We start from the raw sequence: 15,467 nt of genomic DNA, 5'->3' as shown, positions 1-15,467 counted from the left end.
TCACAATCACAATGGGGTAACAGCAATATTTTGCAGTGGGGCATTTTCAACAGGCAGAAAGTTTCCAGAATCAGATCTTTGGGTTCCCAGAATGTGCACTATAGCCCTCGATCCCAAACCCTAAACTATCACTCATTATATAATAAATATGCTACATGAATAAAACATGACTCAAGTGTTACCGGCTACAGGATATATCCATATGAGAAATGAGAGAGACACACAGACACACACACACACTGACACACACACAGACCTCTCCAGGAACTTGCTAGTGAGGAACACTTAATAAGTTACAGTTGCAGCTGAACACAGAATCCTGAAGTGATGTCTAGTTCTCTATTGTTTTAGAAACTAGAATAGAGAAGGAAAATTGTCAAAATGCCCCAAAGTCCATGGGATATCATTTTTTTCTTCTAATTCAATACAATGTTCCTTGCCTGCTTCCAGAGGACAAATAAGGATTTGTGCACATATGTTACAAAGTCCAAATAAGCCCTTGTGGGGCTTGATATTCACAGGTTTTCTAAACTTCTGCCAAAAAACTGTGCACTGCAGGATGATGACATTAAGCTTTATGTATTGATTTTCAGCCTCACCAAAAAGCTTTCAGACACTCTTATCTTTAGTTGTCAAAATCTTGGGCTCGAAGAACATCCAGTGAATCTATTTTTAGCCGAGTTTAAGAAATAACATCAATTAAAAAATAAATACCTTAAAATGCAATTTATATCTATTCCTTTCAATAAATATATTAAAAAGAACTGAGGTGTTATTAGAATGTAATAAGCAATTCTTAATTCTCCAACTTTCTAGCTGTCTTGTGTTTGATCAGAATATACTTGATAAAAACCAGGGGTTCTTTCAAAAGGATGCTTGCCAACATTAGGAAGACATCTTAAACAAAATAGTCTATATTTCAGCATATCTCCTCATCACAGAGCACCAAATTATCCAAAAGAGCATAAGTTACATGATTACAACAGTACACGCTACTATCTCCATGCTTTGCGCTCCTCAAAAATGCCATCATTTTTCAATCTATCAACTTTTCAGTCTGAGAGCAAGTGGGAGTTGAAAAAAGCAGACATAGCTCTGAGAAGATTAATACTTTTAAAAAGAACAAATTCAGGGATTTTATCAAATCAAATGAACAGTAATAAGAGACATAATTGCCCTGAAAAGCATGGGCAATTTACAAATATTTCCTGAGTGCACGTCATGTGTAAGGTACTGTTTAAATGTCTCTTGATTTTTAATCTAGTTTTTCTTCTGTCATATCACACTGCCTCCCTTCTAGTTTTCTACCAACCAAGTTATAGCTATTCAATGTTCTCCCTTGATTGTAAACCTAACCACAGCGTTCAAACAATGGTTCGATTACTGTATATTTCTACAATAACAATTTCTTACTGGGTCAGCATGTTAGGAAACTAGGAGAGAAGGCTTGGCATGGAGTCGGGAGCCTCAGTCTCTGGTCTCAACTCCAGCACTTTGTAGCTGTGTGATCTTGGGCAGGTCACATAACCTCCAAATCCTGTTTCTTGATCTGTAACAGGTTAATGCTATGTATACTGCAAAGGTTGCTGTGAGGGTTAAATGAAATAATGTACATGGAAGAGGTGAACAAAGGGCTTGGAACACTGTGGATGCCCAATAAGTATCAACTCTTGAATCTCAAAAAAAAATGTTATATTCACAGCAATTTATAAATATTGTCTCACTAAAGCTCTTAATATGTTTATATGGCAAATAAGTATACACACCTTTACACATACACACAAATAATACAAAATACCTGAAGGGCCGTAAGGATATTTGCTAAGGCTTGTCCGTATGTGTCATGACAGTGAACAGCAAGAGCCCTGGGTGGGATTTCTTTCATGACACTTTCCAACATCCTCTTCATGCTTCCTGGAGTTCCCACTCCAATTGTGTCTCCCAGGGAAATCTCGTAACAGCCCATGCCATACAATCTCTTAGACACCTATCAAGAAAAGTGACAGCTAGTAAAACAATGGAAATGAACACACTCAAACCCTGTTGTTCCTTAGCAAACATCATCTAGAAGTAAACATCACAACTAAGATAACTTGCATATCCACGGAAAATGTATATTTTAGTTTTCTAGTCCTTTTGTTTGCTCATTAAATCCCAAGCATTCTATAAAACTTTGAATGACATTCCTGTAATTATCTTTCTCTAATATTCAAGTTTGCCTCAGAATCGTATCTATCTAAGTAGCTACATGTTCATTTATGAAATTATAAACTACAATTTCATTTATGGGAGGCTTATTTTCTCAGCCCTTTAATCAAACAGAAGCATCACAAATTTACTTTCGAACTAGTATTTCTCAAGGTGGTCAAGAGATGTCAATGAAGTAGCTTTATAATTGGTACAGACACTTGGTATTTTTGGCTTAAATTTTCTAGCTCATAAATAGATGCTCTTGAGTCCGGTAAATTTTGTGCTCCCTTCAAGCCAAATAACTGATGTTACTTTCAAAGAGCAATATGAATTTTCATGAAGGCAGCATGGTATGTTGACAAAGACATGGCTTCTGGAATCAGACAGGCCTGGATTGAAATCTCAGCTGCCACAAATGCTAGTCATGCAGAAGATGAACTTTTTGAAACCTCAGTCCCTATTCTGTAAAATACAAACAATAAAACACCATTATTTAGCATGTTTTCTAAGCCTTACTACTTAATTTTTCAAAATTACAATAATAATGATGAAGTGAGTGTTGACATGTTTGGTTGTGAAAATGAGAATATATAAAAATCACTTTGTGCAAAATCAGACACATGGTCACCCCTTAACTCACGCCTTATGTGTGTCTTTGGTGCTTATTTTACATCAGGTGGTGCCCTAGATGCTGGGATATGATGGTGATGCAGATGTTAAGGGTCCGGGCTCAAGGTATTATGGAATCTGGAGTCAAGTGAGGACAGACGCTAATCAATTCCACTCAGGAATGTGTAAACACAGCTAACATAATAATTTTGGAACAAAGAAACAGGATTCTAAGAGCATGTAGCAAAGGAAATTGACCTAGATCTGTCAAGCAGGAAGGGCCTCAATGACAGCCTGAGATCAAGTCAGCATCAACTTGTCGAAGAGGTTGCAGAGGAAGGGTGTGAGAAGAACATTCAGGTGGAATTTCAGGCAGCTGAAATATCAAATACTAAGGGGATTCCAAGTAGGAAGGAAGGTCATGGGAATTCCCTGGTGGTCCAGTGGTTGAGGTTCTGCACTTCCACTGCAGGGGGTTGTGGGTTAAATCCCTGGTTGGGGAACTAGAATCCCACATGCCACAGGGTGTGGCCAAAGGAAAAAAAAAAAGGAAGGAAGGTCAGATGCCAAGGACAGATGTGACAAGAAAGCAAAAACTAAGGGGGGATGGGGCTCCATAAACCTGGGGAGGAAGGCCCGCGGCAGAGCATACAAAGAGTACACACAGCCTTGCAAACTGACCGGGTTTAGGATTTTGGTTGAGGAGTCTATCATAAGAGCAGTAGAAAGCCTTGACTGAATGTGGAGTAGTGGTGACATAATGGAATTTATGTTTCAGAAAGGCAGTATCAATACAACATCAAAAATAGTTTGAAGGGAACTCAGAAGAGCTACCTAGTCCAAGTAGGAGACAATTATTGGATGGAAACTTGGATAAAAAAAGCATAATGCTGATTCTCCTCTTTCTTCTCCTTTATTTAAAAAGGTACATACATTCAACTGTTAAATATACAGGTCTTTGGAATCATATAGAAAGCATGTAGATGACTAACTGAATTTCTCTCTTCATTTCCATCTGTATGTTTTTGGCCTCACATAGATAGAGCGATTAATCACCTCAAAACTGCCTATTAAATGTTGGAATTTCTTAATGGCCACATAGAGAAGAATGAGGCTTCCATCCAAGTGGCTGGAGGAGAATCCTAAGTGTGGGGTCAAGGCAATCCAAGGGCTACAAGAGTGGCCAGAAGGAGGGGATGGTCACTAGCTCCCAATTCTGCTGAGAAGTCAAGACAAGGACTGAATAGGATCTCACACTTCTTGACCCAGGTGCTCAGTAGTGATCTTAACAAAGAGGGATTTCAGTGGAGTGAACGGTCTAGATGTCATTTTGGAGCCTGATGGAGAGTTGATGGCACAAGGGTAGATGGGCACCACTGCTGCAGGCAGCCCTTTGAAGAAGTGTAGATGTGGAAGGATGGAGATAGATCATCGACAACTAGCCAGGGATGCTGACTTAAGGAAGTTTTCACATGGAAGAGGCTTGAACATGTTCGAGTATCAGTGGGAAGGGCTCTGCAGTCGCATGTACAGGGGAGTAAGCGACAGGAAGGACTAGAGGCTTCAACAGAGGGAACACAGTCTGCAAGAGTCATTTTGGAAAGGAGACAGGGAGTTGTTCCACACAGGGTAGTGTGGAACAGAAGACCAGGTAAGGTCACTGGTCATGAATTCCTAACGCTTCCAATCTGCCTGTTCCAGGATTCTCTTCAGCAACACCCTGGATATTATGGAGCAGGAATGCAGAGCCTGAGACAGTGTGTGGTCTGTCCAGAGGTGGCACAAGCCAGAAGGAAGAAAAGCAAGGGGTGGGTGTACAGGCAGAGTTGGATTCAGGTTTTGTAGAGTCTGAAGTTATACTATTTTGGAAATGTTCTTTAAGAAAAGAATATATAGGGACTTCCCTGGGGGCACAGTGGTTAAGAATCCGCCTGCCAATTCAGGGGACACGGGTTCGAGCCCTGGTCTGGGAAGATCCCACATGTCATGGAGCAGCTAAGCCCGTGCACCACAACTACTGAGCCTGCGCTCTAGAGCCCGTGAGCCACAACTACTGAAGCTGCGTGCTGCAGCTACTGAAGCCCACGCACCTAGAGCCCATGCTCTACAACAAGAGAAGCCACTGCAATCAGAAGCCCATGCACCACAACGAAAAATAGCCCCCGCTCGCTGCAACTACAGAAAGCCCGTGTGAAGGAACAAAGACCCAACACAGCAAAAAATAAATAAATAAATAAACAAACAAACAAACAAATAAATAAATAAAAATTTAAAAAAATAAAAACAGTAAACTGATTTTTTAAAAAAGGATATATAGTTGTGAATACAAATTAATAACAGAGACTTAGAAGGGCCCCGTGCCAGCGAAGGACTGCAAAATTTCAGCTTCATAAAGATGCAAACTATTATACATAGGATGGATAAACAACAAGGTCCTACTGTATAGCACAGGGAACTATATTCAATATCCTGTGATAAACCATAATGGAAAAGAACATGAAAAAGAATACATATGTATAACTGAGTAACTTTGCTATATAGCAGAAATTAAATGCAACATTGTAAATCAACTACACTTCAATAAATTTTTTTAAATATTTAAGTTTCATTATTTTATAGTATTGATATATCTGCCTCTGTGGGCAATTGTCTTGCTTAATTAATAGATGATGGTATATCTCTCACTGGAAACATCTGCGGTTCAAATGAATACACAAAACAGGAATGGCTTTAACCAAACTGAAAGTTTATCCTGTCTAAAGTTCTATATTCTAACAATCCCATCTTCACTGCTTCAGCACCACATTCCTAAACTTATAAAAATTAACCTTAACAGAAGTGCACAAGAATATGCTATTTCATATACAAATGAGTTTCTGAGTCTAATATAATTTCAAAGACAAGCATTTTGTATTCATTGGTATCAATTAAGAAAAAGGAACAGGAAGTAGAAAATGAACTTCAATAAGTAGATCCTTAATGACTATAATCAATTGCTGTAAAATTGCTCTGGAATAATAGCAACTTGAATCTCAGCAGAAAGAGCTATAGAATCTCAAAGGAACAAAAACACGGAAGCAGTATGTACTCTGATACAAATGCCAAAATACGCAGGAGACAACAAAGGGACATTACTTGAGCAACCAAGGCAGTTTGAGTGTATGTGCAAAAACTGCCCCAGAATTCAGATAGAAAGTAGAAAGGTTGCTCAATATGTTCTATTCACATAAAAACAAATCAGGTGTTTTTATTCCCGCAAACTTTGGACAGCCATATGATAAGAATCAAATGTTAACTCTGGACAGTGATAGGCACTATCTAAGTCTTTAGCGTTAAAATAAAACTATTAGCTAAGTGATCAAATAAATGCCTCCCAGTCCATGGCTCTCCTTGGTCTAGTTGTGCAAATGCAATAAACATTAGGAAAAAGAGCCCACTTTTAAAAATAATACACATCATTTTACCATGAACCAGAAAACCAGGTGTATATCTTACTTCTGTTACTTTCTGCGGTGTGATGTTTCCTTCATATGGACAGCCCAGGGCACAGGATACATACCTAAATTTAAAATACAGAACCATATAAATATGCATCTGGTGGATAAGCCATTTCCTAATTTCCATTTTATAAAAATGAAGAAATAGCCAAAGAGTCATCAAGAAAATTTATTTTACTCTATTCCTTCATTATTGTTCTCAGACCAAACAAAAACAATTGGGAACACTTTCAATTTAACTCACATTTTAATTTTTCTAATAATTACAATTTGATATATGTTATTTGATGGCAGATGGGAATAAGACAAGTGTTTATCTCGTGAGGTTGCTTAAACTATAGCAATACATGAACATTCAAAGCAGAAAATACCAGTGAAATATATTGTTTTATTTCAATAAGTATATACATTAAACTGTTAAATATCCAGGTCTCTGGAATCATATAGAAAGCATGTAGATGACAAACTGAATTTCTCTCTTAATTTCCATCTGGATGTTTTGGCCTCACGTAGATACAGTCATTAATCACCCCCAAACTCCCAGAACTGAACACAACCTCAAAGTTCACCTTGTTTATCTCTCATGGGTGTACCTAAAAATCATCCCCAACAGAAGAGTGTCTAGTCTATGTTTAAAAGGCTCCAAATAAAGATATTCCATAAGCTTCTTCAACAATTTAATATAAAAAGTCAAGCTTTTCTTGCAAGGATGATGATACATTTCCATCTTAAAGTATGAAACTTTAGAAAAAGCCTCTTTTAGCTATTTTCAGCTCAACACCAATCCCATTTTATTAAAGTTTTCTCAGAGATTTTACAACACTTGTATTAAAATAATGCACCATGTGTCTGATCATCAGGAATGAAGCAATTCACATGAGAGGGGTTGTGGGGAAGAAGGCTGGAAACCCAGTTCTTTGGGCCAGAATATGAAAGGCTTTAGATAGCAAGCCCTTGAATACTGTGCCATGGAGCTGAAACTTTGAGATCCCTGAAAATTATTTTGAGACATTTGTATGACAAGATCAGGTTTGTTTTCCAGAAATGCAATTCTTCATAAATTCTGGAAGTGGGTGCCAAAGGAAAGATGGAGGCAAAAACATGAGCAAAGATGATCCCATGTTTCCTTGATTGAATGTATATATATGTGTAACTGAATCACTTGGCTGTACAGCAGAAATTAACACAACATTATAAATCAACTATACCTCAATTTAAAAAAATGCGGTCAATTGGAAGCTACACTAATTTCACAACAGGTTTTGGGGTAAAAACATGAAATATAGATTCAATAATTCAATACATATTCATTGATCCTAAAGATATAACCAAATTTTGAAAGTATTAAAATGTGAATAAAAATTGGGTTTTGGAATTAAAATAACTAAGCAGTTTCATAAGCCAGGCAAGCAGTTATGAGGACAAAAAGAAGATGAAGTCAAGTAAAATTTGAAAGCCTATGCTGGACAGGAAACTCATCTCTCTGCTCTTTCAATCACTATAATTTAAGCTTAATATTCAAATAATTTGTATAAATTTACTCAAGATATGCAGAAAAGAAACTGTTCTTATGTGAACATAGTACTGGAGAAGGTGGCAAGGGATGAAAAAGGATTTTCTTTTTTAACATCTTTATTGGAGTATAATTGCTTTACAATGGTGTTAGTTTCTGCTTTATAACAAAGTAAATCAGTTATACATATACATATGTTTCCATATCTCTTCCCTTTTGCATCTCCCTCCCTCCCACCCTCCCTATCCCACCCCTCTAATTGGTCACAAAGCACCGAGCTGATCTCCCTGTGCTATGCGGCTGCTTCCCACTAGCTATTTATCAATTCATGTACAATGATGATAATGTGTTGAAAAGAGAAGTACATTTATTCTGAACCCCAATTATCTAGATGTGATTAAAAAGAAAGTCCAGGGCCTCCCTGGTGGCGCAGTGGTTGAGAGTCCGCCTGCCGATGCAGGGGATACGGGTTCGTGCCCCGGTCTGGGAGGATCCCATATGCCGCGGAGCGGCTGGGCCCGTGAGCCATGGCCGCTGGGCCTGCGCGTCCGGAGCCTGTGCTCCGCCCGCAACGGGAGAGGCCACAGCAGTGAGAGGCCCGCATACCGCAAAAAGAAAAAAAAAAAAAAAAAGAAAGTCCAAGCTATTCATTTACATGCAATCCCTCTAAATGCAAAAAAAAAAAAAAAAAAAAAAAACAAGCAAAAAACCCCAACAAATATAAGACAATAAAAAACAAACAAACCTCTCTAGCATTCTCTTAACTGAAAAGTAACAGCCTGGCTATAGCTACCCCTTTATGCCATGACCCTAACTCTCTCCATTTGCATTTTAATTCACTAGAGTTTTCCCTCTGAGTCCTTCCCTGGTCTATGGTTGGCATGGTCTTCATTCTCCATTGCATGTTATCTTCATATGTTCTTCTCCACCCTTCTTTAACCTATTCACATGTGTGGCTACTTTCTGCAAAGTGAATGCAATGGTTCTTAACTGTGTTCATTAACTGTACTTTAACACTCGAAAGCAGAGGTTGGCAAGCTAAGTCCCAGAGACCAAATCCTGCTCATGGCTCTTTTGCAAATAAAAATTTTATTGGAACAAAGACATGCCCATCTGTTTACATATATTCCATGGATATTTTGCATTATAGCAGCAGAATAGTAGTTGCATCAAAGACCATCTGACTCACAAAACCTAAAATATTACTATCTGGCTCTTTACACAGAAAGCTTGCCAACCACTTGTAAAAAGTGAGGAATTTTTGTGAGTGTGAAATGGTCTCCCTCATGATGAAAATAGGCTACCACGTCTGCTTTGACTGGTGGCAGAAGTCAGTTTCTAGACCTCTGATCTTCTCTGACAATCTATTACAATGCTTCTCAATCTTGGGTGTACAGAATCACCTAGGGAGCTTAAAAAACAAAACAGACACTGGTGGGTAGGACACACTCCAAATCAATTAAATCAGAAACTCAGGGAATAGAATCTAACCATTAATTATTTTAAAATAATTTTCAAAGTTCCATTAAGCTGCCAAAATTGAAAACCACTCAACTATTAGCAATACTTCCTCACCTGGATTGTTGGATTGACACCCTTATGTAAAAGTGATGTTACACAGCAGTGAGAGTATCTAATCTCAGGGATTTCCTCACTGCTACCCCACAGCATCTATCTTTGATTGGACCCACAGTATTCACTACATTTATCCATCTTTAATTGGCTGGTGGTTGATTTCTTATAGACCTATTCCAAATAGTTTCTACTCGGCTGAAGCCCTGACCTGCAACCTCTCCATTTCTTTTTTCTTTTCATTCCTTCCTTCTTGTTCAATGTCCATTTTATTGGACTACGGCCTTTAGTAATTTTTTTCAGCAAGGGTAGACTTTTGAAGACTACTTTGTCAACAAATGGCTTTATTTCACTTGTATCAATGTATAATAGTTTGGTTAGGTATGGAACTCTAGGTTGACAAGGTGGGGTTTTTTTTGCCATTTTGAATATATTATTTCACTATTTCTCATCTCAATTTTTGCTGATGAGAATTTTTCTGTCTAATGATAATTCCTTTATTTTTATAGTAATTTTTTCTCTACTGTTTTAGGATTATCTGTTTATACCTAATACTCTACATTTTATAATGAGTATGTTAGGACTTGTTATACTTCTTCAATATTAACATTAATGCTTTTGTTCTATTCTAGAAAATCATCAAAGTACTAGTTCATCAAAATATCTATTTTCCCTGTTTTCTCCTTCTGGGAATTCTATTAGGCATTCTCTCTTAATTTCACTTTCAAAATTTCTATTATCTTTCTGTGTTTCATGACTGCAGTTTCCTCAAATTCTACTTCCAGACCATTAATCCTCTCTTCAACTGTAATCTGCTGTTCAATGCAATTATTGTTTTTATTTAGCACATGTATTTTTCATTTCCATTTCTTTTCCTTAAATCTTCATTCTTTTTTTCCATAAAGACTTGTTCTTTTATTATGTTCTTCCTTTGCCTTTATAAATAGGTCAAGCATTAATTTACAATATCCTTTTCAAATTATTCTATGTCTTTCTTTTCAGTGAAAATTCTCCTGCTTTTTCTTTTTCTTCTGCTTATTTTTCTTAGGATATTTTGTTTCCTTATGTGGCCTGTAATTTTTACCATTAGTGCCTTTTCATGGTGATTTCAGTTTCTGTAGAAGTTCCTGAAGTGACAGTCCTGAGTTATTTTAATGTTCCTATAAAGGATATCTAATTTCCTTTTTCTCTTGCCTTGCAGACTCTACCAGTTCCCAGGCAAATGCCTACCTTCACTTCTCAGTTTGGGTTTCCACAATACTCATATGTCATAAATCCACAACCCATAACACTGGCACATATTTTAGTGACTTTGCACTGGCAAGGAAGTGCTTCCATGCTCCAAGAACACTCAGTTCCAAATCCAGTCTTAGCAGAACATCTATCTTTTCCCATATAGATTTTAAAATCTCATTTCCAAGCCACCAGGGATTATATCTGGAATAGATAACCCCATGTGTTAGTGGCATCAGCCTGCATCCTTACCACACTTTCTTTGATGAAATCTGAGGACTTTCTTTTCTTTTCTGAGCTTGGCTATATGTTTTACAAGTTGTTATATTTATGTGTCTGTAATGGGAACAGAAAAGGGAGTCTCTGTATCAGCTCAGTCCCCTATAGTCTCTCTCTCTCTCACTATTACACAGATAATTCCAGGAACAAATTCCCAATATTCTTATGAACATTACAAATTGATTGCTTGACACATTCACATGGCATATGAAGCTCAATATATCCAAAATGATGCTCATTCCTGTTTACCCCACATTTGCCATTAAAAAAAAAAAGATACAGTCATTTTCAGCCACTAAATCACTTGAAGGTCAGCTTTGAGAACACGTTCATTAACCAGCATTGGCTGGTTCTTCCCTCCAGGCTCTAGAGCATATGAGCTCTGCCAGCGTCAGACCACATGGACAGAACAGTACCCAAGCCCCTCCCCAGGATGGTCACAGATGTCACCTAAGTGCCCTCCTTGCCTCTAGTCTCACACCACTCCCTCATTTGCACTCCAATATCTGTTGCCAAAATAATATTCCTAGAGCATATTTTTACACTCTGAAAATCCTTAATGGCTTGCCATTGTCTACTGAATAAACTTGATATTCAAATTCAGCAATTTGTGAGGCCTCATCTTTCTACCTCTTTTGTATTTCACGGCCTCAAAAGCTCTTATACAGTAAATATAAACTTCTTCCTCTTATCCAAACATTTCTGGCGATTTCTCTTCACTATGCCTTTGCTCTTTGTAGATTTCCTACCCTGCCTGAGGAGGCCATCATTTCTGATTATGTTTCCATATTTTTACCCATTTTTAATGATTTCACATTATTGACACCTCCATGAAGGCTTCTACAAATAACTCCAGAGAAATTTAATGCAGTCTTAATTTGAACTTTCATAGGATTTATCTGCATGTCTCTTAAAGTACTTGGCTTTTTTGACCATATAATAATTATCTCTATACATATTACATCCCCAGTCTGCTGGGAACTCTTCGAAGTTAGGCTTCTTTTTTATTTTCATTATTACACATAGCATCACAAGAGAGCACACTATATAAAACAATATTTCTTGAGTGACTTAATGCAAAAATATGTTAGTAAAGATGTCAGTTTAACCTTCTGAATAATTTCCTATGAAATTCCTAATCTTTACAATCAAGGTATAGCCAGATTCAGGTTCTTAACATTCTAAATTCTGTAGTCAGAGATGACAGCACATATTTGGGAGTTCAGACTTGGAACCATGTTTTCAACATTACATAGGATGACAGGGTAATACAGGAATCACCAACTATATTAAAGCCAATTGTACTAAAATTACAATAAACTCTGGATAGAAATGTGAGTTGTTTTATTTTTATTTGTGCTTGCTGAGGCCATTTATCAATATTCTGCAAAATCATGATAAAAGATAAAACAGAAGCATTCAAGTTTTTAACAACTTTACCTAGCAGAACTGAATCATGAAAAATAACCTACAGTTAGGCCTTACACAGGTCTACCTTCCCACAATTAGCCCATGTTCCTCAAATCATCCTGGCATAAAGGAACAAAAAGACTGAGTAAAAGTCTTGAATAAATATCACAAACACTTGGAGTGTAAAGAGTCAACCACTCCTATCCTCAGAAGAGAAAAACAATGCCAAGAGTGATGAGATGAGATGACATGTAATGTCAATTAAAGGTAATTAAGACATTTAAATATAGAAACAAGTTTGATGTACCCGTGAAGAATATATCAACCTATAAACAATATAAAATGGTATTCCACTATTAACAAGCCACTTATAAATAAAGTTGAGAGCCTATCATGCACTTATCTCTGTGGATGATATAAGAAATAATGACCTTCCCTTGGTCTCAAAAAGCAATTCTGCTAAAATTCTCCTTTTGCTCTAAAATGCAAATTTCACAAGAAATAACAAAACACATTCTTGCTCAAAAGCTGTACATGAAGGCTATTTAGATGTAACTTCACAAACACAACTTACACATATTAACTGTAGCTGGGTATGTGTTATCTGGCAGACAGCCGTGACAGAATAATATGTTAGGCTAAACTAAGTAGAACTCAAACAAAACATATGTACAAAAGAAAATAGCTTTAACAGATGTCTCACTGTTAGAGTTTCATGTGCCATATTTTGGTAGATGATGATTTGAATTGCTCTTCCACATCAATGCAAAGGTCTCAGTTTAACAGTAGAAATTGGAAAGAAACTTTGACCAATAAGCTGTCCACTTATAGGAAGATGGTGCCATATATGCAAGTGAATTCCACTGGGATAGATTACCTGATGGAACACATTTGCTTCATCAATGAGAAACACTGTCTGCCAGTCACTGTGTATGTAAAACACTAAGCCCTAAACAAGGAGGCTCATTATCTTACTCAATAAGGCTGCTATTTCAGGATCAGGATCCATAATGACATTTTGCATGAGGCTGGGGAAGGATAGAAAATACATGTTCACATGACCTAGATGGTTTGGCTAACAAACAAGTAGGCTGCAAATTCTTGAAGAAACGTGTTGAGTTACAAATTCTCTCTCCAAGGGAAATCCAGTGAAAGCTGACCATTTTGAGAAAGAACACTGAGCCCTGACTTCACAGCTGTTAGAAATGGTTGCCATTTTAAAGGCTAGAAATTATATAGAGTTAGGCAACCAGTCAAAAATAACTAAGCACAGGAAGAATTTCCTAACATTGAGGGTCTTTCCTCGAAGAAATTGGTCACTGATATAAATGATAAAATTTTATTCAGAAGCATTTAAAAGCTGATTGGGTTTTCATTGGTTTTGTATAAGAAGAAAGTAGGTGATGAAGGTGACAGTAGGTGAAGAGCTATATAAAATATGCACCTTAGACTCATTATGGTTCTATGAAAACCTGATTCCTTGTCTCCTCCAAAATACCTATCAATATTAATCACATTGCAATATTAATCATATTGCAAAACATTATCGCATCTTAAAACTGTCTTTGTTTTTCCATACCTAAAAGTTTTCTATGGCTATCTATATTAGTTTAATCAGTAATTTGCTTTTTATTCTTCCTTCTCATTATTTTGTATGTCTACTTTTTCTGGGAATTTGAGAATAAATTCAGCATTGACAGTTCACAGTGAAATATTTTTGCAATTTGTATTTTTTTTAACAGTGGGTGAATAATTTTGTTTGGCTCCTAAAAATGTTATCAGTTGACTTCCTTCAACTTTCAGTAGGCTCAGACTTTCAGGAAGTTAATCATGGATCAGATCATTCTAGGCCACTTTATAGAAGAGGCCTAAGATGTAATCATGTAAAAGCACATTGCTTTTATATGCACACCTGCTGACTTTGTGAATTTATAACATGTTTATAAGCATCTAATAATGAAATGAATAAGGCACCTTAGAGATAGTTTCCTTTCTAAATTAATATTTTCACAAGAAGAGTGAGCATGTGATTCTTGTGACATCATTAAAGAGAAGCTGATACTCACTTCAAACAAAAAGGAATAAAACCTGAATGCCTGAATTGGGGAATTGAGATTGACATGTATACACTGATGTGTATAAAATTGATGACTAATAAGGACTTGCTGTATAAAAAAATAAATAAAATAAAATTTAAAAAAAAAACCTGAATGCCTTATATGATAGATGAGAACACTACTTCATATCAGAGGGATTTCAATTTTAAACAGATTTTGACAAACCAAGAGATAATTCTTTCAATAAATGCCATTGATAAAAAGAAAGTGATTAAATTTATAACAGGCTTCTATTTTTCTCTGTCTTTTTAATGCTTTAAAAATTAAACAGATAAGAGAAAAATAACCTATATTTTTTAAACATATGTGAAATACACATTAAAGAATGAAGTCCAAAATGTAGACATTTCATTGCTCACTAACATACAATGTATGTGCAGCAGTAGTTAGCTGACTCTGCATTTTATGTCAACGATCTGGCACCATGTCTTTCCCCAATGCGTCCCATATGTTACATAAAGTTCAGAGCATGTATAAAAACGTGTACATAGGCATATGTATGTGTGTGTTTCCGGGAGGGGAGGAAACAAACAATAGCCTTCATAATTTTAATAAAAGCTGCTATTTAGAACATATGAAACTTTATTGTTTTTATAGAAGCTTAAATGGCTTTAGTGAGCCTTTATAAAATGTGTCCTGCCTCATGGCCTTTAAATCTGACAGCAGCTGGCGATATACATTTTCTGGGTGATGATCCATGTTGACGCAGCTGTTGCCATAGTAACACTGGCTGGAGCATCTACTTCAGGTTCAACTAGTTGAGCATGGCTCTTTCCCTTAAATGAGTACCAATGGCCTATGACTTTTAATAATGAGTACCTACCATCTACATTGCCAGTGAAAATAAAATCTAATTTAAACTCTGTAAAAGTTTGGGAGAGAAGATAATTTTCAACTGCACAAATAGTGAACTCATATCCATCCATCTGAAGGCGTAGTTCTAAAAATGACTAGTGTTTCAGAAAATTGAGGGCTTGTGCTCCAAAGGAAGGAAGTCTGTGCTGGAAAACATACATCTGTCTACAGTATAACTACAATAAGTGTCTG

At 36.7% G+C, this 15,467-nt stretch overlaps 1 protein-coding gene across 6 annotated transcripts in view; it reads right to left on the bottom strand.

Moving 5' to 3' along the window:
• The window catches only part of HMGCLL1 (3-hydroxy-3-methylglutaryl-CoA lyase like 1), a gene marked incomplete at both ends in the record, with an annotated part of 136,397 nt that overhangs the window by 55,454 nt on the left and 65,476 nt on the right, over positions 1-15,467 (bottom strand). For 5 of the 6 annotated variants that reach the window (XM_082638909.1, XM_082638911.1, XM_082638910.1 and 2 more), the window contains 2 exons: positions 1,799-1,987; positions 6,295-6,358. In XM_082638909.1, coding sequence (XP_082495035.1) covers positions 1,799-1,987; positions 6,295-6,358 — 253 coding nt within the window. The remainder of the gene's footprint in view (positions 1-1,798; positions 1,988-6,294; positions 6,359-15,467) is intronic. The other variant, XM_082638913.1, reaches the window with a different exon arrangement.

The sequence above is a fragment of the Mesoplodon mirus genome, assembly GCF_964341445.2.
Source record: "Mesoplodon mirus genome assembly, chromosome: 12".
In the NCBI taxonomy this organism is placed as follows: Eukaryota; Metazoa; Chordata; class Mammalia; order Artiodactyla; family Ziphiidae; genus Mesoplodon; species Mesoplodon mirus.
The sequence above is the reverse complement of the archived record's forward strand: the minus strand, read 5'-3'. Positions and strand labels throughout refer to the sequence as shown.